This window comes from Giraffa tippelskirchi, chromosome 3, assembly GCF_054371585.1.
Source record: "Giraffa tippelskirchi isolate mGirTip1 chromosome 3, T2T-mGirTip1v1.2.pri, whole genome shotgun sequence".
Lineage (NCBI taxonomy): Eukaryota > Metazoa > Chordata > Mammalia > Artiodactyla > Giraffidae > Giraffa > Giraffa tippelskirchi.
In genome coordinates, this window is record NC_137277.1 from 47,986,942 (window position 1) to 48,012,445 (window position 25,504).

At 39.6% G+C, this 25,504-nt stretch overlaps 1 protein-coding gene and 1 non-coding gene across 2 annotated transcripts in view; one reads left to right on the forward strand and one right to left on the reverse strand.

Moving 5' to 3' along the window:
* Positions 1 to 25,504, reverse strand: part of LOC145543305 (schlafen family member 11-like) — a 78,246-nt gene that overhangs the window by 1,511 nt on the left and 51,231 nt on the right. Inside the window, exons 5-9 of the mRNA XM_081584443.1 lie at positions 15,333 to 16,420; positions 14,361 to 14,441; positions 5,423 to 10,014; positions 3,640 to 3,904; positions 642 to 811 (exon numbers count right to left, since the gene is read on the reverse strand). Coding sequence (XP_081440569.1) covers positions 9,434 to 10,014; positions 14,361 to 14,441; positions 15,333 to 16,420 — 1,750 coding nt within the window. The 3' untranslated portion in view covers positions 642 to 811; positions 3,640 to 3,904; positions 5,423 to 9,433. The remainder of the gene's footprint in view (positions 1 to 641; positions 812 to 3,639; positions 3,905 to 5,422; positions 10,015 to 14,360; positions 14,442 to 15,332; positions 16,421 to 25,504) is intronic.
* On the forward strand, positions 3,632 to 3,795 carry LOC145543947 (U1 spliceosomal RNA). Its single transcript, XR_014081184.1, has one exon. It is a non-coding gene; the product is annotated as a U1 spliceosomal RNA (small nuclear RNA).

A 25,504-nucleotide genomic window follows, 5' to 3' on the forward strand; every position in this document is an offset into this window, starting at 1 on the left:
AAAGAAGAGTGAAAATTCAGATTAAAAAAGTCATATAGCACACAACAAAAACGTCAAAGTATACACAACGTGGAGAAATGTGAGAAAGTATAAGAGCAATATTTTCTTTAAGAGATAACTTTTGAAAAATTCCAAAGCTGACAAGACAGAAAAAGCTGTCGACTTGACATTCTGTGAATCCCAAGCAGGATGAATAGAAACAAAAATACACATAGGCACAGCATATCAAACTGTTAAACGTCAAAGAAAAAAATCTTAAGATGAAGAAAAAAGGGCACATTACTTTCACAGTAGTAACAGAAAATATTCTGTTGACATTAAAAATTTTTCATTTTATGTTGGAGCATAGTTGATTAACAATGTTGTGTTAGTTTCAGGTGTACAGCAAAACGATTCAGTTACACATGTATCTTCTTTTTATTCTGTTGACTTCTTACGATTTAGATATAATTGGCATATAACATTATATTAGTGGCTGGTATACAACACAGTGATTAGATATTTCTGTATATTGCAAAGTGATCACCACTGGACAGTAAGTCTAGTTGACATCCATCACCATATATTGTTACATTTTTTTCCTTGTGAAAACTTTTAAGATTTATTCTCTTAACAACCTTCAAATATACAAAAAGTATTACCATAGTTGGGCTTCTCTGGTAGCTCAGCTGGTAAAGAATCCACCTGCAGTGCCGGACAGCCTGGTTTGATTCCTGAGTCAGGAAGATCCAGGAATTTGAAGGAGAAGGGATAGGCTACCCACTTCAGTATTCTTGGGCTTCCCTGGTGGCTCAACCAGTAAAGAATCCACCTGCAATGTGGGAGACCTGGGTTCAATCCCTGGGTTGGGAAGATCCTGGGAGAAGGGAACAGCTACCCACTCCAGTATCCTGACCTGGAGAATTCCATGAACTGCATAGTCCATGGGGTCGTAAAGAGCTGGACACGACTGAGCAACTTTCAGTTTCACTTTCATTACCATAGTCACCATGCTGTACATAACATCCCATGACTTATTCATTTTACAGTTGGAATTTTGCACTTTTTAACTTACTTTATCCATTTTGCAACCCCATCCCCACCTCTATTCTTTGTATTCATGAGCTTGGGAGCTTTTTTGTTTGGTTGGTTTTTGTCTTCATATTCCACATATATAAGTGATATCACATAATATTTGTTTTTTCTCTGTCTTATTTCACTCAACATTATGCCTAAAAACCCACCATATTGTCAAAAATGGCAAAATTTCCTTCTTTTTCTATGATTGAATAACGTTTCATTGTGTGTGTTTAATAGCTATACAGAATATAGGAACATAAGTTTCTTCCATAGCTTGGCTATTGGAAATAATGTTGCAATAAACATAGGGGTAAGTGTATCTTTCAGTTAGTGCTTTTTTTCCCTTGAATAAATACCCAGAAGTGAATTTGTGTGATCATATGGTTGTTCTACTTTTAATTTTTTGATGAACTTCCATACTACTTTCCATAGTGGTTGCACAAATTTACATTCCCACCAACAGTGCACAAGGGTTCCTTTTCCTTCAATCCTCACTAAAACTTGTTGTTTCTTGTTTTTTTGATGATAGCCATTCTAACAAGTATGAGGTGATATCTCATTGTGGTTTTGATTTTCATTTCCCTAATGATTAGTGACGTTAAAGCACTTTTTCATGTACCTTTTATTATCTGTATGTCTTCTTTAGAAAAATGTCTATTCAGATTCTGTGCCCATTTTAAAATTAGAGTGTTTTATTTTGTTGTAATTGAGTTGAATGAATTCTTTATATACTTTGGATGTTAACCCCTCATCAGACACATGATTTGCAAATATATTCTCCTATTTGGTATGTTGTCTTTTAATTTTATTAATGATTTAATTTGTTTTACACAAAGTTTTAAGTTTGATGTGATCTTGCTTATTTATTTTGGCTTTTGTTATCTGTGCTTTTGGTGTCAACTCAAAAAAACAAAATCACCAAGACAGATACTAAGCAGCTTACCACCTATGTTTTCTTCTAGGAGTTTTATGATTTCAGGTCTAACATTACAGCTTTTAATCCATTTTGAGTTAATTTTGTATGTAAGATATGGATTAACGGAACAGGTTAGAAATCCCAGAAATAAACCCATGTACTTGTCAGTTAACCTATGATAAAGGAGGCAAGAATATGCAATGGAGAAAAGACAATCTCTTCAATAAGTGGTGCTGGGAAAACTGGACAGCTCCATTTATTAATAAAAGAATGAAATCAGAACATTCTCTATCACCATTTACAAAAATAATATCAACATGGATTAAAGACTTAAATACAAGACTGGAAACCATAAAACTTCTCGAAGAAAACACAGGCAGAATACTCTTTGACATAAGTTGTAGCAACATATATTTTTTTGGATCTATCCCCTAAAGCAAAGAAAATAAAACCAAAAGTAAATAAATGGAACCTAGTGAAACTTAAAAGCTTTTGCACAGTAAAGAAAATCATTGACAAAATGAAAAGACAATCTACTGAATAGGAGAAAATATTTCCAAATGATATGACTGATAAGGGGTTACTATCCAAAATATTAAAATAGCTCATACAACTTAACATCAAAAAGCAAGCAAAATGATTTAAAAATGTGCAGAAGACCTGAATAGACATTTTTCCAAAGGAAACAAACAGATGGCCAATAGGCACATGGAAAGAGGTTCAACACTGTTAATCATCAGAGAAATGCAATTTAAAACCACAATGAGATATCACCTTATACTGCCAGAGTGGCTACCGTTAAAAAGAACACAAATAAAAAATGTTGGCGAGCATGTGAAAAACAGTAAGGAGCTTTCTCAAAAGACTAAAAAGAGAACTACCACATCACCCAGCAAATTCACTCCTGTGTATATACCCAAAAAATGAAAAACTAATTTGAAAAGACATATGAATCCCAGTGTTCATAGCAGTGTTATTTATAACTGCCAAAATATAGAAGCAACCTAAGTGTCCATCAACAATGAATGGATAAGAAGATGTGCTATACATACAATGGAATACTGCTGCTGCTAAGTCGCTTCAGTCGTGTCCGACTCTGTGTAACCCCGTAGACGGCAGCTCACCAGGCTCCATCATCCCTGGGATTCTCCAGGCAAGAACACTGGAGTGGGTTGCCATTTCCTTCTCCAATGCATGAAAGTGAAAAGTGTAAGTGAAGTAGCTCAGTCGTGTCTGACTCCTAGTGACCCCATGGACTGCAGCCCACCAGGCTCCTCTGTCCATGTGATTTTCCAGGCAAGAGTACTGGAGTGGGTTGCCATTGCCTTCTCCAAATGGAATACTACTCAGCCATAAAAAAATGAAACCTTGCCTTTTTCAACAACATGGTAAAATAAGTCAGACAGAAAGACAAATACTGTATGATATCACTTATATGTAGAATTTAAAATATAAAGCAAACTAGTGAAAACTAGCAACAAACTAGTAACAAAAAAGGAACAGACCCACAGATACATTGGAGAGAAGGAAGCGGGAAGGGAAAATAGAGTAGGGGATTAAGAGGTACATCAGGGATATATTATACAACACAAGGAATATAGCCAATATTCTATAAAAACTATAAACAAGGTATAACCTTTAAAAATTGTGAATCATGTACTTACCCAGCAGGGGAGATAACATGATCACGAAGGTGGTTTTCCCAGGGCAAGGCTCATCCATTGCACTCCAGGTGTGCTGACCTTTGCAATTTCCCCAAATGTGGGGAACTCAGCTGCATAATTTGTAGCAGGGAGGAGCTGCATTCATGCTTCCCCCTGGTCTTTGTAGGTTTTGAAAAACAAACATCTGGGAATTTTCCAGTTGTTCAGCGTTTAAGAATCTGTGCTTCCACTGCAGGGGGCACGGGTTCAATCCTTGGTTCTGGAACTAAGACCCCATATGCCATGTGGTACAGTCAAAAAACAAAACAAAACAAAACTCTGTGAATCACTGTGTTGTATAGTAAAACTCACATAATATTGTAAATCAACTATTTACATATATACATAAACATTTAAAAAATAAAGTAATTATTTGAAATAGAACTGCCATATGACCCAGCAATCCCACTGCTGGGCATACACACCGAAGAAATCAGAATTGAAAGAGACATGTGTACCCCAATGTTCATCGCAGCACTGTTTATAATAGCCAGGACATGGGAGCAACCTAGATGTCCATCATCAGATGAATGGATAAGGAAGCTGGGGTACATATACACAATGGAATATTACTCAGCCATTAAAAAGAATACATTCAAATCAGTTCTAATGAGGTGGATGAAACTGGAGCCTATTATACAGAGTGAAGTAAGCCAGAAAGAAAAACACCAATACAGTATACTAACGCATATATATGGAATTTAGTAAATCAGTAAAGATAACCTTGGGTAGATTCCAGGAGTTGGTGATGGACAGAGAGGCCTGGCGTGCTGCAGTTCATGGGGTTGCAAAGAGTCGGACACGACTGAGTGACTGAACTGAACTGAAAGATAACCCTGTATGTGAGACAGCAAAAGAGACACAGATGTACAGAACAGTGTTTTGGACTCTATGGGAGAGGGCGAGGATGGGATGATATGGAAGAATGGCATCGAAGCATGTAAACTATCATGTGATACGAATCGCATCAGTCCAGGTTTGATGCATGATACAGGGTGCTCGGGGCTGGTGCACTGGGATGAGCCTGAGGGATGGGATGAGGAGGGAGGTTGGAGGGGGGTTCTGGAAGGGGAACACATGTACCCCCATGGTGGATTCATGTCAATGTATGGTAAAACCAATACAATATTGTAAAGTAAAAAAATAGATAAATAAATAAATTAAAAATAAAGTAATTATTGATAGGTTTGTATTTAGTACCATTTTGCCATTTCCAGCTGTTTTGCAGCTCGTCTGTTTCTTTTTTCTTCTCTCACTCACTTGCTTTGTGATTTGATGACTTTCTGTAGTAGTATGCTTAGATTCTTATCCCTTTATCTTTTGGAGTGGAAATGGCAACCCACTCCAGTATTCTTGCCTGGAGAGTTCCATGGACAGGGGAGCCTGGCAGGCTACAGTCCATGGGGTCCCAAAGAGTTGGACACAACTGAGCGACTATCATTTATACTTTCATATGTTTTCTTATTACAGATCTCCCTTGATTTGTGATGGTTTTATGTCCCAATAAACCCATCAAAAGTTGAAAATATTTTAAGTCAAAACTGCACGTAATACAACTAACCTACTGGACATCATAGCTCAGTCTAGCCTACCTTAAATCAGCTCAGAACAGTTACACTGGCCTACAGTTGGGCAAACTCATCTAACACAAAGCTTATTTTTAAATTAAAATGTTGAATATATCATTTAATTTATTGATCACTGTTCTGAAAGTCAAAAACAAAATAGTTGTATGGATACTCACCATCAAAGCAGACAGCTGAAAGCGCAGCAGGCCTGAAGAATGTTTGAAACATTGAACTAAAATTAATTGCTGGATGATATTGATGCTACAGTGACACGGTCATCAGTTCTCTCTCAATGAGGCTTGAGAATAGCTGGTAGGAGGCACTGGGGCATCTACACTTGCTGATGGTTTAGCAGGCACACTATTCTTTAGGAAGATTTCAAGCTTTGATTGTACAGTTTGTTTCTTCTTTTCATCATGAATTTCCCTACAGCAAATAAGAGCATCCTGTATCTGCCTGTGAGCTCTTGAGAACCTCTTATAATCAATGTCCATTTCTTCTAACATCCACCTGCCCTTGCTCATGGTAGTAAATGTCTCTGCCAGTTTCTTTGCTGTTAACTCTCTTGGTGCCTTGGTATAACTTCTTCCTCTGCCTCAACTTCGTTACTTTTTAAAAAGTTTTTATTGAATTTGTTACAATATTGCTTCTATTTTATGTTTCGGAATTTTGGCCTTGAGGCATGTGGGATCTTAGCTGCCCAACCAGGGATAAAACCCACACCCTCTTCTTTGAAAGGCAAAGTCTTAACCACTGGACAGCCAGGGAAGTCCCCCAACTTCTTCACTATTTTTCCCTCCAGTTTGATGAGCTCCTCCCTGGAAAGCTCTTCAGCTTTGACGCCACCAACGCTCATGAATATCCTCTACATCAATGTCCAATTCTAGGTGTTTCTCAAGCACTAGTATTTTGTTAGGTGGCTCAGTGGTAAAGAATCTGCCTGCCAAGCAGGAGACACAGGTTCGATCCCTGGTTCAGGAAGATCCCCTGGAGAAGGAAATGACAACCCACTCTAGTATTCTTGCCTGGAAAATCCCATGGACAGAGGAGCCTGGCAAGCTACAGTCCACGGGGTCACAAAAGAGTTGGACACGACTTAGTGACTAGACAACAACAGAATATCTTGTTACTTAATATTTCATCGACCACAGAATCATTTGAATATTCACATATGTCTTCATTCATTGCTGTGTGACTTTGATCCACACTACAGCAATAGATTAAGTATGTGAAAATCTTTCCAAATCTCTGAGAGTGTTTGGCCAGATTCACCACTTCAAAAGCATAAGCAAACCTTTGGCATAACCAGGATGCTTTGAATGTAGCTGTTGCACGTTGGTCCATTGACTGTATGAGTACCGTTGTGTTCAGTAGCAAATACACAACCTTTATAGCACGCTGCTGGTATGATGTGGATGCCCTGGGGCATTGTCTAAGATCAGAAGTCTTGAACTGAATGTTTTGCCTGCAACATTCTCTTGTGTGCAGAATAAGACAGTTGAAAAATCAGTTTTCAAACAATGCTAATGTCATCCAGGCTTCCCTGTTATGGCAACAATAAATGGGAAGTATATGCTGTTTTGAGCAGGCTCTGGGAGTTGGTGATGGACAGAGAAGCCTGGTGTGCCGCAGTCCATGGGGTGGCAAAGAGTTGGACACGACTGAGTGACTGAACTGAACTGAACCTATATGCTTTCTCATATTGCTGTATGCTCTAGGGTTTTCCAAGTGGTAGGTTAAGAAAGGCTTTAACTTGAAGCCTACAACATCTCTCTCCCAAAGCAGCATTGTATAGTCTTTGAAAGCCTTGAATACTGGTATTGTCTTGGACTTTCGATGAATGTACATATGCTGTGGCATATGTTTTCGGAACAAGCTGATTTCATCAACATTACATACGTGTTCTGGCAAATACTTCTCATCCACAATTATTCTATGCAGCTCTTCCTTAAACGCTTTGGCACTTCTTTAAACACTTTGGTATTAGCAACCTGCTGCCTCACCACCGCCCTTCACATTATGCAAATAACAATGCCTCTTGAAACATTGGACATTTACTCACTATAAACATTCGCGTATGTGTAAGATCGTCAGCATACTCTGTAAGTGTATGGAAAAAACTTGGCTCAGTAAACTACATGGTGTGCGCTTCTGTAGCTGGTCTTCTATTCTTGTGTTGAGAAATTTTCCCATATCATCGATTAGCCCAGGTAATTTCTTCGCGAAGATAGTGGATTTAACCAATGCCAACAATTTCATTGCATCACCGATTCACTTATCCTTTAAGATGGCCGAGATCATCAGTTACGAAAGTCCTAACTCACACGTGATGGCCATTACTGACTTGCCACTTTCATGCAGGGAAATTATCTTGAGTTTCATCTCAAGAGTAATTGCTTTCCTCTTCTTCACATCAGAAGCAGGAAGCAACACAGTACACTATAGAGCGTTGGTTGTTTACTCTCATGATCACATGGCTGACTGGGAGCTGTGGCTCATTGCCACTGCCCAGCATCATACGAAAATATTGTATCACATATGGCTAGCTCAGGAAAAGATCAAAATTCAAAATTCGAAGTATAGTTTCTACTGAACGCGAATCGCTTCTGTACCATCGTAAAGTCAAGAATCCTAAGTCGAACCATTTTAAGACAGAAACCATCTGTATTTATTAGCACCCTTTCATTTCAGCTTAAGTCCCTGTCACATTTCTTGCACCACAAGTCTAGCCGTGATGAACTTCTTTACCTTTTGTTTGTCTGGAAGACTCTCTATATCATCTTCAATTCCGCATGTTAAAGTGACTATTCTGCTGAGATCTTAAGGATGTCAGCTGGGCAATTAGAAAAGTCATAACTTCTCCAAGTGAACAGTGTAAAAGTAGTCCAAGAAGATTCAGAGAATTTTGTGGGGAGAGGGAACAAATTTTGGATTCTTCTTCATTTCCTTATAAAGACTGTAAATGTCATCAATTATAATCTTTTCTAAGTTATAAAGGTTTTCTGGGTATGTCTTGGAAATTTCCATTGTTGTTGTTAAAAATAAAAGTATTGAAATTTTTCATAACTTAAAAGTGGAAGAAAACTTATCCATGAACTATGCACAGAGTAAATAAACTACTCTGTGCACAGACTAATTAACAAATTAATTTTCCTAATAACTTTCAAAGGGGCTTCCCAGAGGGCTCAGTGGTAAAGAATCTGCCTGCCAAGCAGGAGATGCAGGTTTGATCCCTGGGTTGGGAAGATCCCTTGGAGAAGGAAATGGCAACCCACTCCAGTATTCTTGCTTGGGAAATCCCACAGACAGAGGAGCCTGGTGGGCTATAGTTCATGGGGTTGCAAAAGTGTTGGGTACAATTTAGAGACTAAATAACAACAAAAAGTCTTGAGTAACACCTATGAAAACCATTTAGAAAGAAATAAATTGAAAATTAAATTAGATTTTTCAAGATCCTATCAAGTTGTTTTCCTTGCAAAGCTTTTCAGAGGTATATTTTCACATTATTTGAGAACAACATTGACTACATAATGAACAACATCTTTGTAGCCTGGTCTACTTTTCATGATTCAGATAAGCCTTGCACAAGATTTTCTTGGGCTCCAAAATCACTCCAGATGGTGACTATAGCCATGAGATTAAAAGACGCTTGCTCCTTGGAAGAAAAGCTATGACAAACCAAGACAGCATATTAAAAAGCTTTGCCAACAAAGGTCCATCTAGTCAAAGCTATGGTTTTACCAGTAGTCATGTATGGATGTGAGAATTAGACCATAAAGAAAGCTGAGCGCCGAAGAATTGGTGCTTTTGAACTGTGGTGTTGGAGAAGACTCTTGAGAGTCCCTTGAACTGCAAGGAGATCCAACCAGTCCATCCTAAAGGAGATCAGTCCTGGGTGTTCCTTGGAAGGACTGGTGCTGAAGGTGAATACTTTGGCTGCCTGATGAAAAGAGCTGACTCATGAGAAAAGAACCTGCTGCTGGGAAAGATTGAAGGCAGGACGAGAAAGGGACAACAGAGGATGAGATGATTGACTGGCATCACTGACTCAATAGACATGAGCTTGAGCAAGCTCTGAGACATGGTAAAGGGCAGGGAAGCCAGCGTGCTGCAGTCTGTGGGGTTGCAAAGAGTCGGACACGACTGAGCGACTGAACTGAACTGGATGATATTTAAACAACCTTTTGTCATTCCTCAGAAAGTAATTCATGCTGATTGCTCAAGAGGTGTTGAAAAATCTCAGAATCAAATTTATCACTCAAAGTTCCAAGTCTCTTCAAGACTATAAAAAGGGCCTTCTTTAAGTCGTTCATTGTTTGACTGGTTATAAGGGTGTAGGACTTAGGGTAAATTGCAGATAAGCTTGAATCATGAAGAAGTCTTGCACGGCCTTCAGTTAATGTAGAAGATTCTTCACTCCAGTAGATCTTTGTCATGACACACACTTTCCCAGTGTAGCCACCAATTTTTACCAGTTTCTTCTTTAAAGTTAAGGCAGTTTGTATAGAATAACCTTTTAGTTCCTCATTCAGTTCCCTGAGGAAGGTGTATAAGACTGGTGGACGGTCCTGGGAAATTAGAAGTGCATCACAGATGACGCTCTGGTTCTCTTGCAAGTCAGGATCCAAAGACCAACTCTTAGAAAAGATCAGTGTACCTTGATGAATAGAGCCCATCTCTTTATGTATTAACTGTGCAAATCCTTCATGTTGTGAGAACAGTCTCTTGTAGAGGATTTCTGGAATATATGTCACCTTGTCTGATGGCACTAGATATGAAAATAATTATAATAAATTTTTAAACACTGGAAACTTTCAATTCCAACCATGACAAAGTAGCTTGTACCAGACCAACCCCTCCTACCAAACACAACTATAAAAGTTATATAAAATATAAAAATAGAAATTTAAAGAACTAGAGAGCAACCAACACCAACAGGACTTAAAGTCATGATCTTTGATGGAAGCACAGGAAGTAGCACCACATTCATCCCAGCTTTTTGCCTGAGGATATTTTCCATATCATGTCATGAGTAAATGCAGCCCAAGCATAAATCTTCAGTTTTACTAGGCTGAGGAAAAAGAGACTGGCATTCAGGGCTACCAGAGGAACTATAATTTGAGAGGGAAAATCTAAGATAAAACTGCAGAAAAGCAGCTATACCCTACATATACGTTTCCTTCAACTCACTGGCAGATACAGGGTGAGATGCAAAAAACCCAGAAGAAAATGTCAACTGGGAGGTTGAAAAGAGCTGAACCTGAGTTTTATCAACCTCATGATGGTGGAGTGACTTAGACTGGAATTCAAGTCCCTGAAAAGCGGAAGCCCCGTGGTAAACACCTCAGACTTTGAGTTGAGACTCAAGAAGAGCCATGACCTAAGGGCAAAATTTAAAAATATTATTTCTAGAAAAGCATAAAACAAATCTTAAAACAAAAAATCAAGGTTATCACTGGTACTCTATCTACCACCAGAAAGAAATATAATCCCTTTGGAGGAATGTAGCATATACCAAAGCCTCTGTAATTTTTTTCTTCTGTTTTAATTGGAGGATAATTGCTTTACAACATTGTGTTGGTTTCTGCCATACAACAACATGAGTCAGCATAAGTATACATATGTTCCTTCCCTCTTGAACCTCCCTGCCACCTCCACCCCATCCCACCTCTCTAGGTTGTCACAGAGCAAGGGTTGAGCTCCCTGGGTTATACAGCAACTTCCTACTTGCTGTCTGTTGTTATATGGTAATATATATGTTTCAATGCTACTCTCTCAATTTGTCCCACCCTCTCTTTCCCCTACTGTGTCTAGGACGAGGCCACATATCACAAGGCAACTGAGCCTGTGCACCACAACTACTGAGCCACCCGCACGCTGGAGCCCCCTGCTGCAACAGCTGAGCCTGTGCTCCACAGCGACTAAAGCCCTTGTACCCTACAGCCTGTGCTCCACAAGAGAAGCCACTGCAACAAGAAGCCCCTACGCTGCAACTAGAGAGTAGCCCCTGCTCACAGCAACTAGAGAAAGCTCCTGTGTAGCAGCAGAGACCCAGCACAGCCATAAATAAACAAATAAAAATGAAAGAAAAAAAAAGAGCAATTGGGTGATAAAATCCATCTCTCAACTTTTCCCTAAGGAGAGGAAGAATTGGGACACACACCTAGTTCCTCTACTTTCCTGGCTACAACTTGAGGCACTGGCTTCTATCTTCCCTTAATCAGGGCACTGGTGGGGCTTGGCTTACTCTAGTGTTCTGGGGAACACTAGGAACAAAGTGTTAGCAGCTTAAAGTGAAGTCGCTCAGTCACGTCCGACTCTTTGTGACCCCATGGACTGTAGCCTACCACGCTCCTCCATCCATGGGATTTTCCAGGCAAGAGTACTGGAGTGGGTTGCCATTTCCTTCTCCAGGGGATCTTCCTGACCCAGGGATCGAACCCAGGTCTCCCGCATTGTAGGCAGATGCTTTACTGTCTGAGCCACCAGGCAAGAATATAGAAAGTCACTCAGTCATGTCCGACTCTTTGCGACCCCATGGCCTATACAGTCCATGGAATTCTCCAGGCCAGAATACTGGAGTGGGCAGCCATTCACTTCTCCAGGGGATCTTCCCAACCCAGGGATCGAACCCATGTCTCCCGCATTGCAGGTAGATTCTTTACCAGCTGAGCCACAAGAGAAGCTCAGTTAGCAGCTTAAATGAGCACAAAGCTTTGAGAGGCACCCAGAATGTCTGGGTGAACTACTTAGTGAGTTCATCTCCTATTTGAGGTCAGTCTGTGAAAATGGCTGCTTTATATAATGTGCAGAAACCAACAAAGTCAAGAAAAAAAGAAGAAATGGGATTATGCTCAAAATTAAAGAACAAAATTCATCTCCAGAAACCTTTTCCTAGTGAAATGGAGCCAAGTGATTTACCCAACAGGGAACTCAAAATGACCTTAATGATATTTTCTTAGGTCAGGAAAGCAATGTTATGAACAAATTATTTAAAATAAAAAGAAATTTTAACAAGGTGGTGTGAAATCAGTATACAAAATCGGTTCCATTTCTACACACCAGCGACAAATAAGAAAAAAAATGTAACTTTTAAAGTAAAACATTGAGAATTCCCTGTGTTACAGTGGTTAGGACTTTGCACTTCCATTCCTGAGGGCACAAATTCAGTTCTGGGTTGGAGAACTAAGATCCCGCAAGCTAAGCAGAGCAGCCAAACAAAAAGGTAACATCAATTACAACAACAAAGCATTTTAAAAACCTATGTTCAATTGTACAAAGACCAATTGATACAAATAATGTCACTACGCCACTTCTGAAATCTATATATTCAGTGTAACTGCGATCAAAATCTTCAAAGGGCTTTTTGTGGCACTTAAACAGTTCTAAAATTTGTTTCATAGATTAAATGATTTAAATCGCCAAGATGCTCTCAAAGAAAAAGAGTAATAGTAAGGAGGCTTACCCTAAGTACTTAGAACAATATTACAATATTAAGACAGTATAGTGTGTATAAGGACAGACAAATTGACCAAAAAAACATAATAGGGATTCTAGAAACATAGCTCTACATATACCTAGTAATATTGCTGGAGATGGCATGGCAGATTGGTGGGTGAAAACGGGACCTGTTCAGTAATTGGAGCTGGGTAATGTGGTTACTGGGCTTCCCTGGGGGCTCGGTGGTAAAGAATCTGCCTACCAAGCCAGGAGAACACAGGTTTGATCCCTGGGTCGGGAAGATCCCCTGGAGAAGGAAATGACAACCCACTCCAGTATTCTTGCCTAGGAAATCCCATGGACAGAGGAGCCTGGTGGGTTACAGTCCAGGGGGTCACAAAGAGTCAGACACGACTTAGTGAATGAAAAACAGCAATGCGGTTATCCACATAGAATAAAATGAAATACCACACTTACATCACTACTGAGATAGATTGAGGCTTTAAATGTCAAACGTAAAGTGCAAAACCCTAAAACTTTTAGAAGAAAATGAAAGGAAATATGGTTTTAACCTTCTGGTTAGAGAGGATCTCGTACACAAAGCACAAACACCAGTGAAACAGAAAATTTAAATATTAGTAACTTGGACTATTTTAAATTAAGTTATAATCCGCAAAAATATCAAGCTGCTGATAATCATCATATGCCTCAAGAAAAGAGAAAACAAAAGCTACAAACTTGGAGAAGATTTCTGTAACCTGTAATACCTATGATCAGAAGAGGATTTGGATTCTAGAATCTCCTACATATCAATAGGAAAAAGACAAAAGCCTAATAGCAAAATGGGCAACTGACAGAACAGACGTTTCATAGGCGATAAAATACATACAGGCAGTAAGTACACAAAGAGATACTCAACCAAATTAATAACTAGGGAAATGCAGATGTAAACAGATACTATTTTATACCTATTTGAGTGGGAAGAAGGAGGATGAAAAGAAAGATGAAGAGAAGCTGACAACTGGAGAAGATGTGGCATTTCTAACATGTTGGTGGGAGTAAAGCTGACTCATCTACTTTGGGAAACAATCTGGCATTATCTTATTGCTTGGTTATTCATATACTTCCTGACCTAGCAATTCTACTCCTAGGTGTGCACCCTAGAAAAACTTTCACAGGTTTGCAACAGAAGACTGTACAAGAATATCCAAGGTAATACTGTTTATACAGCAGAAAACAACAAACATAACAACATAAACAATAAACAATAACAACAAAAACAGGTAAATCAGAGATTCTGAGTATTGGTGGTCTTTCTTCAGTAACAGAATATAGCCATGTATGAAGCTGGGTCTCAATACAGACTTCCTACTGACATGATGGATTTCCTTTTTGTTTAAACTAAGTTGACTTGGGTTTCTCTTACTTCCAATGAAAGGAGCTCCTATTACACCAAGAAAAAGTCTAATCAAAATCTGAAATATTACATTTTGATATAGTCCATGCTAAAAACACCAAAGCATTCCCCTGAATGCCAGAATATGCTTTGATGATAAGTTTTAAGACAGAGTGATTTGAAGAGAAGGAGATTTGAAAAGACATACAAGTCCAAAGAAACCCTAATTAAATTACCTCTAAAATGATATCTCTGCTGCTGACTTTTCAAATTCTTACCTTTATCAACAGACCAATCATGGCGAATTGGTGATAACATACTTCGTTGAAGGTTAATCCCTTCAAACAACCTGGAAAAATCTTAAAAAACAAAGCCACTTTCTTAATTTGTCACAACGAAATGCTTAGTATATCAACTAAATGCTTTGTATATCTAAAGTCTGCTTAGAAATGACCCCATTTTACCAATAGAAATATTGTTAAATATTGTGGATAGATTCCCAGGTCAGATGTAAGTTATAAATTTATTCCTTGAGGCTGCTGAAACATACTATGTTGAATATTAATAGGAAAGTGCGTGAATAGTGATTGAATACATTACCATATAACTGGGCTCATTTTAAAAGCAATTAAAATTAGAAGACATGATGGCTAGTGAAGGAGAGTTGAATTTTGTGCAGATTCTAAGGATGAGGCTTGCAATTTCAGAGATTTTTAAGTTGCTAGTACTGGTCCAATTTCATTGGAGGCTTTTCTTTTCCAAAAATCAGATAAAATACCAACATTATCCTTTTCTTATCAGTCCAATTTAGGGTTATATGTTGGTCCACAAATGGAAGAAACAGGAGAGGAAGAGAGAAGAGGTTTTAAGGGAAAGCTGTAAAGAAAGATGAAGGAGCAAGTACATAAAAGAGGCAAGTATTCCTGAGAGAAAGAAATGGTCAGTTACTGAAACTGAGCTCTGAAGGGAAAGGGAGAAGGAATTCACAGGCTTTCCTTGAAAGTGAGTAGAGGTGATAGGGAAGAAAAATTACACCAGGTAGTGCTATGGAGAAAAGATAATGTACTTTTGTGTATGGAATAACTACCTTCTAAACAGGTAGAAATAGCAAACTATTGCTTGTATCTACCAAAGACTAGTAAATTAGGTGTTGAAATCTGAGGACCATTGCTCTTGCCCCCAATCTCAGAGAACAAAAAACCTTGCTGCCACAGCCAAATGCACCATTATTTCTAATCCCCCTTCCTCACCTGGTTCAGGATCCATCATTAGTTGGACCCACTCCTCCACAGACAGCTGCATCACTTGATTGTCTTTCACATGCCAGGAATCCGGCTTTTTCGCAAACACTGCACAACAGAATGGCTCTATTTTGAGCATACAGACATATCCGCAAAGACTTTCTTCATCATAGACCTCAAGGAATTTGCATAAATAATTTATCTTCTTCTTCTCCATACAGAAGTGATAGACAGGCAACGTGCTGATGCATTTTTCTATTTCTCTTTCTAACTTGTCAAGCTCACTCTTCTCTGCTTTAAAGCCAATTACTTCTTGTTTTTCTTCACTTAAACCAATAAACAAATATCCCCCACGAGTATTTGCAAATGCAGAAACATTTTGAGGGAGAATCTCTTTAATGCGTTGCAACAACTTTTGTGTTGAGAAATCTTTAATTTCCACATATGTGGATTCAGTAAAGGTGAGTTTTTCTCTGTACCTGAGTTGCGTTCTATTAAAAAAGTCAGAAGCCAAGGCCTTTGTGCTACTTTCTTCACTTTCTTCTCTTTCTTCTCGGCACCTCTTTGAAGATGATTTCAACATTAAAGAAAATCTCTCTCTAGTTTCTACCCTGTCTTTGAGGAATTCCAGTGCCACAGTAGCATTCATGACATTTACAGAGGTTATATCTCTTTTGTACAAATTGGAACTCAAGGTGGCAATCTTCATCCCAGGGATTTTGGAGCTCCACGATTTGACAAAAATCAGAAAATATTTACCTTGTTTCATAAAGTCAAAGTATTTATGAACAATTGGAACCATATCGGCTAAAGAATGTTCCAAATCTAATCCTATTCCATCTTTTTCATAACTATAATCTTCATTCTCAATTTCAATCTTGCTCATTCCCCCTCCAGAATTCAGCAAAGTAACCACAGATTTTGAGAGGCTTTCATTCTGCTTTTTTCTCAGTTGAGAATCTCTCATTTTTTTTCTATTCTTCTCTCCCAAAGTGACCTTCCCCACATTTAGAACCAGCTCAGCGTAGTTAGTGTCCGAAACAATACAGATGGTCGTTTTCTCAGGAGCCATTAATTTTCCAAGCAGAAATTCTTTTCTGTAAAACAGACAGCCATTTAAAATAGTACCTGAACAGAAGAGATAGCAAATTCTGTATTGTGAGGCAAACTCAGCAAAATTCTTTCTTTTGCTTTATCCTATATCCCACTGAATAGCATGTAAGGATACAAAGTATGTTTTTTTGAACATATTTTGAACTAAGGTGATAATTTCTACTCCTCTAAAATTTTTCAATATTTTACCATAGTTTTATATGACCCTCTTCTAATTGTTTGAATCTCATTTTTATCTGTTTATATTATATCCTTTCTAATTCCATATATATATACATATATATGTATATATATATATATATATATATATATATATATACAACTTACTTCTCTCTTCTTTTCTTAAATATGGCCCTGAGGAGAGCCTGTCTATATTTCTGATCTCAGTGAACCAAGTTTTAGTTTTATATATTACATATATTTTAATTTTTAAGATAATTTCAACTTTATCTTAATTATCTTATTGAGGAATCCTTTGGGGAAATTATCATTGGGAGTATAAAGACATCTAGCAATATACCATTTTTTTTCTTTTTTTTAGTCCTAAAGCAACATTGCTTTACAATGTTGTGTTGGTACAATATGCCATTTTAGTGATTTTTCCTTCCTGCAAGGATGAATCAGATTCACAAATTTTGGCCATGATCTTTAAGCAAAGTGGGCCAAGATTTTCTATTTTCTATTTTCAGATATCACATAGCCACATATTTCCAATGAGGTAAAATTCTTATATACAAAAACATCTGCTTTAGTATAATTATCTCTCTCTTTCTCTCTCTCTCTTTAGTCGTTAAGTCATGTCTGACTCTTGTGACCCCATGGACTGTAGCCTGCCATGCTCCTCTGTCCATGGGATTCTCCAGGCAAGAATGCTGGAGTGGGTTGCCATTTCCTTCTCTAGGAGATCTTCCCGACCCAGGAATCAAACCCCAGTCTCCTGCATTGCAGGCAGATTCTTTACCGACTAGGCTATGAGGGAAGCCCTGTATAACTATATACATAATCCATTAGCTCTGTCCCTTTAAGGTTTATTGGGATTACAGTTTTGCTATATGGCCTAGAGACAACTGAGTGTAAAGTTTATCACGGGTAGGAATCACTACACCACGGGTCCGAATACTCCTATCCATTGCTGGACCACTATCCTGAGGAAGCTCAGCTGTAGGTTTGTAGATACCACCTCAGTCTCCATAAACTTTTGATCATATATATGTAAATAACTGTATGGACTGAACATTTGTGTCCCTCCAAAATTCATATGCTGAAACCCTGCTCTACCATGCTGAAGGTATTAGAAAGTGGGGCCTTTGGGGGGTAATTAGCATCAGATGAAGTCATAAGGTTCGAGCACTCATGAATAAGATTAATGCCTTTATAAGAATCACAAGACAGCTTGCTTCTCTTCTCTGCTCTCTACCATGTCATGAAAAGTCAGTAGTCTGCAACCAGAAAAGGACCCTCTTTTCAACAAGACTAGAACCTGACCACACTGGTACCTTTGATCTTGGACTTCCCAGCCTCCAGAACTGTGAGAAATAAATTTCTGTTGTTTATACGCCACCCAGTCTAGGATAGTTTTGTTACAGCAGCCAGAGCTGAGACATTGAAAATAACTTTGGGTCTGCTTTGGACATCGAAAATAACTCTTTGTGCTGTGTGCTGAGTCGCTCAGTTGTGTCCGAGTCTTTGTGACCCCATGGACCACAACCTCTGTCCATGGGGATTCTCCAGGCAAGAATACTGGAGTGGGTTGCCATGCCTTCCTCCAGGGAGGATCTTCCCAATCCAGGGATGGAACCCAGGTCTCTCGCATTGCAGGCAGATTCTTTACTGTTTGAGTCACCAGGGAAGCCACCAGGAAGTTTAGAGTGGTTGTTTTCAAACTACAGGAAATCAGGTGGGGGCTCCTAATCAGAACACCAAGAGGAAAGGTGTGGGGCTGGTTCCTGCCGTGGACTCTGAACTTCCAGGGTGCAGAGCACTCTTTATGCTCTGGAATGTCTTCCATGAAATTTTCTGAGCCCTTTCAGTGCCTGGGACCAGCCAGGGCCAGCACTGTCATCCTGGAAGGTTGCTCAAGCCTGGACAACACTGTAAGGTTTCAGGTCCAACTTTCCTCCCTTTGGAGTTCTCAACGGCCTCTACCCAAGGAGCCCTGGGACTCACGCCAACATGTTGTCCTGGGACCTCAAGACTGGATCCTGGTTCCAGAGAATAGCCTGGTACTATAAATTTTGTGTGCCCCTAAAATTCACATGTTGAAACCTGATCCCCAGTGTGATGATGTTTGGGGTGTGATGTGATTAGGTCATAAGGGTGGTGCCTTCATAAATAAGATTAGTATCCTTACCAAAGGTTCCCCATAGAGCTGCCTGACCCCTTACACCATGTAAGGACAGAGAAAGGACAGTCATTTAAGAACCAAGAAGCCACCCTCATCAGACACCAAATCTGCTGCACCAACTTCCATAACTGTAAGAAATAAACTTCTATCGTTTATAGGCCACCCAGTCTATGACATTTTGTGATAGCAGCATGAACAAATTAAGATACCTGGCAAGTGGATCACCTCACTGGTTGAAACAGTATTTCTTGCACAGGATTGAGACTGGATAGCCAGAATGGTGCTAATGTTCTGATTTTAGTTGAGAAATTATTTTTATTGGCAAGAATCCCACACACACAAAAAGTTTAGCCAGGTGGAATTCACCAGTGAAGCCATCTTCATTTCATCTTCTTTTGACCCTCATTTCTTATTTTTTTAGGAATATATTATGTCTTTATTATTTTGTTGAAGCGTTGAATGAGATCCTTTAACTTACATTCATCCAGTTATCCTTTTGCTTTTTTTTCTACTTCCTTCCTTCCTTTCTTTTTTAGCTGAAGTATAGTTGATTTACAATGTGATAGTTTCAGGTGTATAGCAAAGTAATTCAGTTATACATACATATATGTGTGTGTGTGTGTGTATGTTAAGTTTAGTCTTTTTCAGATTCTTTTTCATTGTGGGATATTAACAGATATTGAATACAGTTTCATGTACTATACAGTAAGCCCTTGTTGGTTATCTATTTTATATATACTAGTGTGTATATGTTAATCCTAATTTATGCCTCCCCCTGCCTTTTCCCTTTGGTAACCGTAAGTTTGTTCTCTATGTCTGTGAGTCTATTTCTGTTTTGTAAGTAAGTTCATTTGAATTGTTTTTTTTAAGATTCCACATATAAATGATATCATGTGATATTAGTCTTTCTCTGTCTGACTTACTTCACTTAGTATGATAATTTCTAAGTCCACCCATGTTTCTGCAAATGGCATTATTTCATTCCTTTTTATGGCTGAGTAATGTGCCATTTTGTGTATATGTATATATATTGATATGACGCATCTTCTTTATCCATTCACCTGTCAGTGGCCATTCAGGCTGCTTCCATGCCTTGGCTACTGTAAGCAGAGCTGCTATGAATACTGAAGTGCATGTATCTTTTTGAACTAGTTTTCCCTAGAAAACGGCCCAGGAGTGGGATTGCTGGATCATATGGATACTGTTCTCCATAGCTGCTGCATTAATTTACATTCCCACCATCAGTGTATGAGGGTTCCTTTTTCTCCATACCCTCCCCAGCATTTATTGTTTGTAGACTTTTTGATGATGGTCAGATCTGACCGGTGTGAAGTGATACCTCATTCTAGTTTTGATTTTCATTTTTCTCTTATAATTAGCAATGTTGAGCATCTTTTCATGTACCTGTTGGCTATCTATCTTGGATAAATGTCTATTTAGGTCTCCTGACTACTTTTTGATTGGGTTGTTTTTTTGACATTTGAGTTATATATCCTGTTTGTATACTTTGGGAATTAAACCCTTGTCAGTCACATTGTTTGCAAATATTTTCTCCCATTTTATGGGTTGTCTTTTCATTTTGTTTATGGTTTCCTTTGCTGTGCAAAGTGTTTTAAGTTTAGTTAGGTCCATTTGTTTATTTTTCCTTTTATTTCCATAACCCTAAGTTCAGTTCAGTTCAGTCGCTCAGTCGTGTCCGACTCTCTGCGACCCCATGAATTGCAGCACGCCAGGCCTCTCTGTCCATCACCAGCTCCCGGAGTCTACCCAAACCCATGTTCATCGAGTCGGTGATGCCATCCAACCATCTCATCCTCTGTCGTCCCCTTCTCCTCCCACCCCCAATCCTACCCAGCATTAGGGTCTTTTCCAATGAGTCAACCCTTCGCATGAAGTGGCCAAAGTATTGGAGTTTCAGCTTCAACATCAGACCTTCCAATGAACACCCAGGATTGATCTCTTTTAGGATGGATTGATTGGATCTCCTTGCAGTCCAAGGGACTCTCAAGAGTCTTCTCCAACACCACAGTTCAAAAGCATCAATTCTGCGGCGCTCAGCTTTCTTCACCGTCCAACTCTCACATCCATACATGACCACTGGAAAAACCATAGCCTTGACTAGACGGACTTTTGTTGGCAAAGTAATGTCTCTGCTTTTAAACATGCTATCTAGGTTAGCCATAACCTTCCTTCCAAGGAGTAAGCGTCTTTTAATTTCATGGCTGCAGTCACCATCAGCAGTGATTCTGGAGCCCAAAAAAGTAAAGTCTGACACTGTTTCCACTGTTTCCCCATCTATTTCCCATGAAGTGATGGGACCAGATGCCATGATCTTAGCTTTCTGAACGTTGAGCTTTAAGCCAACTTTTTCACTCTCCTCCTTCACCTTCATCAAGAGGCTCTTTAGTTCTTCTTCACTTTCTGCCATAAGGGTGGTGTCATCCACATATCTGAGGTTATTGATATTTCTCCCGGCAATCTTGATTCCAGCTTGTGTTTCTTCCAGCCCAGCGTTTCTCATGATGTACTCTGCATATAAGTTAAATAAGCAGGGTGACAATATACAGCCTTGACGTACTCCTTTTCCTATTCGGAACCAGTCTGTTGTTCCATGTCCAGTTCTAACTGTTGCTTCCTGACCTGCATACAGGTTTCTCAAGAGACAGGTCAGATGGTCTGGTATGCCCATCTCTTTCAGAATTTTCCACAGTTTATTGTGATCCACACAGTCAAAGGCTTTGGCATAGTCAATAAAGCAGAAATAGATGTTTTTCTGGAACTCTCTTGCTTTTTCGATGATCCAGCGGATATTGGCAATTTGATCTCTGGTTCCTCTGCCTTTTCTAAAACCAGCTTGAACATCTGGAAGTTCACGGTTCACGTATTGCTAAAGCCTGGCTTGGAGAATTTTGAGCATTACTTTACTAGCGTGTGAGATGAGTGCAATTGTGCGGTAGTTTGAGCATTCTTTGGCATTGCCTTTCTTTGGGATTGGAATGAAAACTGACCTTTTCCAGTCCTGTGGCCACTGCTGAGTTTTCCAAATTTGCTGGCATATCGAGTGCAGCACTTTCACAGCATCACCTTTGAGGATTTGAAATAGCTCAACTGGAATTCCATCACTTCCACTAGCTTTGTTCGTAGTGATGCTTTCTAAGGCCCACTTGACTTCACATTCCAGGATGTCTGGCTCTAGGTGAGTGATCACACCATCATGATTATCTGGGTCATGAAGATCTTTTTTGTACAGTTCTTCTGTGTATTCTCGCCACCTCTTCTTAATATCTTCTGCTTCTGTTAGGTCCATACCATTTCTGTCCTTTATCGAGCCTATCTTTGCATGAAATGTTCCTTTGGTATCTCTAATTTTCTTGAAGAGGTCTCTAGTCTTTCCCAATCTGTTGTTTTCCTCTATTTGTTTGCACTGATCGCTGAGGAAGGCTTTCTTATCTCTCCTTGCTATTCTTTGGAACTCTGCATTCAGATGAGAATATCTTTCCTTTTCTCCTTTGCTTTTCACTTCTCTTCTCTTCCCAGCTATCTGTAAGCCCTCCTCAGACAGCCATTTTGCTTTTTTGCATTTCTTTTCCATGGGGATTTTCTTGATCCCTGTCTCCTGTACAATGTCACGAACCTCTGTCCATAGTTCATCAGGCACTCTGTCTATGAGGTCTAGTCCCTTAAATCTATTTGCCACTTCCACTGTATACTCATAAGGGATTTGATCTAGGTCATACCTGAATGGCCTAGTGGTTTTCCCTACTTTCTTCAATTTAAGTCTGAATTTGGCAATAAGCAGTTCATGATCTGAGCCACAGTCTCCTCCTGGTCTTGTTTTTGCTGACTGTATAGAGCTTCTCCATCTTTGGCTGCAAAGAATATAATCAATCTGATTTCGGTGTTGACCATCTGGTGATGTCCACGTGTAGAGTCTTCTCTTGTGTTGTTGGAAGAGGGTGTTTGCTATTACCAGTGCGTTCTCGTGGCAAAACTCTATTAGCCTTTGCCCTGCTTCATTCTGTACTCCAAGGCCAAACTTGCCTGTTACGCCAGGTGTTTCTTGACTTCCTACTTTTGCATTCCAGTCCCCTATAATGAAAAGGACATCTTTTTTGGGTGTTAGTTCTAGAAGGTCTTGTAGGTCTTCATAGAACTGTTCAACTTCAGCTTCTTTGGCGTTACTGGTCGGGGCATAGACTTGGATTACCGTGATATTGAATGGTTTGCCTTGGAAACGAACAGAGATCATTCTGTCGTTTTTGAGATTGCATCCAATTACTGCATTTCAGACTCTTTTGTTGACCATGATGGCTACTCCATTTCTTCTAAGGGATTCTTGCCCACAGTAGTAGATATAATGGTCATCTGAGTTAAATTCACCCATTCCAGTCCATCTTAGTTCGCTGATTCCCAGAATGTCAACGTTCACTCTTGACATCTCCTGTTTGACCACTTCCAGTTTGCCTTGATTCATGGACCTAACATTCCAGGTTCCTATGCAATATTGCTCTTTACAGCATTGGACTTTGCGTCTATCACCAGTCACATCCACAGTTGGGTATCGTTTTTGCTTTGGCTCCATCCCATCATTCTTTCTGGAGTTATTTCTCCACTGATCTCCATTAGCATATTGGGCACCTACTGACCTGGGGAGTTCATCTTTCGGTGTCCTATCCTTTTGCCTTTTCATACTGTTCATGGGGCTAGGCCGGGCCGGGGCCCGGGGGCCGGGGGTGGCGGCCGAGAGGGGCTGGGCTGGGTCGGGGGCCGGGGGCAGCGGCTGACAGGGCCTAAGCCGGGCCGGGGGCCGAGGGCCGGGGGCCGGGGGCGGCAGCCAAGAGAGGCTAGGCCAGGCTGGGGGCTGGGGCCGGCGGCGGCGGTGGCGGCGGCAAGAGGAATTACCCAAGGCCCAAGGTAAGAGAAACCCAAGTAAGACGGTAAGTGTTGCGAGAGGGCATCAGAGGGCAGACACACTAAAATTAAAACTACAGAAAACTAGCTAATCTGATCACACGGACCACAGCCTTGTCTATCTCAATGAAACTAAGCCATGCCTTGTGGGGTCACCCAAGGTGGATGGGTCATGGTGGAGAGGTCTGACAGATTGTGGTCCACTGGAGAAGGGCATGGCAAACCACGTCAGTATTCTTGCCTTGAGAACCCCATGAACAGTATGAAAAGGCAAAAGGATAGGACACTGAAAGATGAACTCCCCAGGTCAGTAGGTGCCCAATATGCTAATGGAGATCAGTGGAGAAATAACCCTAAGAGAGAGATCCAAAAACATGTTGCTGTGATTTATGTTGAAGATGTTCTGCCTATGTTTTCCTCATTTCCTATTTTAATGCCTTCCTTTGTGTTTATTTTTTCCCCATAGTTTACCTTAGGGTTCACTGTTGGTGTTGAATTTTCTATGGGTTTGGACAAATGTATAATAACATGTATCCATCATTATACTATCATACAGAACGTTTTCACGTTCACCCCCAAAATCTTCTGTGCCTCACGTGTTCTCCTCTCTGCAACCCTCAATCCCTGACAACTACTGATCTTTTTACTGTCTTAGTTTTGCCATTCCCATAATGTCATATAATTGGAGTCATACAGTATAGTCTTTTCAACTGACTTTATTCACTTGATAATATGCATTTAAGGTTCTTCTGTGTCTTTTCATGGCTTGATAACTCACTTATTTTTAAAAAAATCTTTTAATTTTGTATTGGGGTATGGCTAATTAACAATGTTGTGATAGCTTCAGGTGAACAGCAAAGGGACTCAGCCATACATATACATGTATCTGTTCTCCCCTACACTCCCCTCCCATCCAGGCTTACTTATTTTTAACACTGAATAATATTCCATTGCCTGAATACACCACAGTTTATTCATCCATTCACCTACTAAGGATGCTTTCCAGGTGGTTCCAGTGGTAAAGAACCTGCCTGCCAAAGCAGGAGACATGAAGAGACATGGGTTCGATCTCTTGGTCGGGAACATCTACTGGAGAAGGGAGTGGCAACCCACTCCAGTATTCTTGCCTGGAGAATCGCATGGACAGAGAAGCCTGGTGGGCTCTAGTCCATAGGGTCACAAAGAGTCAGACATGACTGAAGCGACTAGGCACTGAAGGGTATCTTAACTGCTTCCCAGTTTGGGCAGTTATGAATAGGGTTGCTAAATCATCTATGTGCAGGTTTTTGTGGAAATATAAAATTTCATTTCCTTTGGAAAAATATCAAGGATCAAAATTGCTGTATTATACAGTATGTTTAGTTTTGTAAGAAATTGCCAAGCTGTCTTCCAAGCAGCTGTGCCATTTTACATTCCCATCAGCAATGAATATGAGTTCCTGTTATTTCACATCCTTGCCAACATTTGGTGTTCTCTGTGTTCTGGATTTTAGCCATTCTAATAGATGTGTGGTAGAATCTTGTTTTAATTTGCATTTCCCTGATGACATATGGTATGGATCATCTTTTCATATGCTTATCTGCAACCTGTATATCTTCTTTGGTGAATGCTTGTTAAGATTTTTTAGCTCATTTTAAAAATAGAGTTATTTTCTTATTGTTGAATTTTAAGAGTTCTTTGCATATTTTGGATAACAATACAATAACTATGTCTCTTGGAAGTATTTTTTCTTAGTCTGTGCCTTGTCTTATTCTCTTGACATTTTCTTTTCAGAGCAGAAGTTTTTTAATGTTAATGAAGTCCAATTTATAAA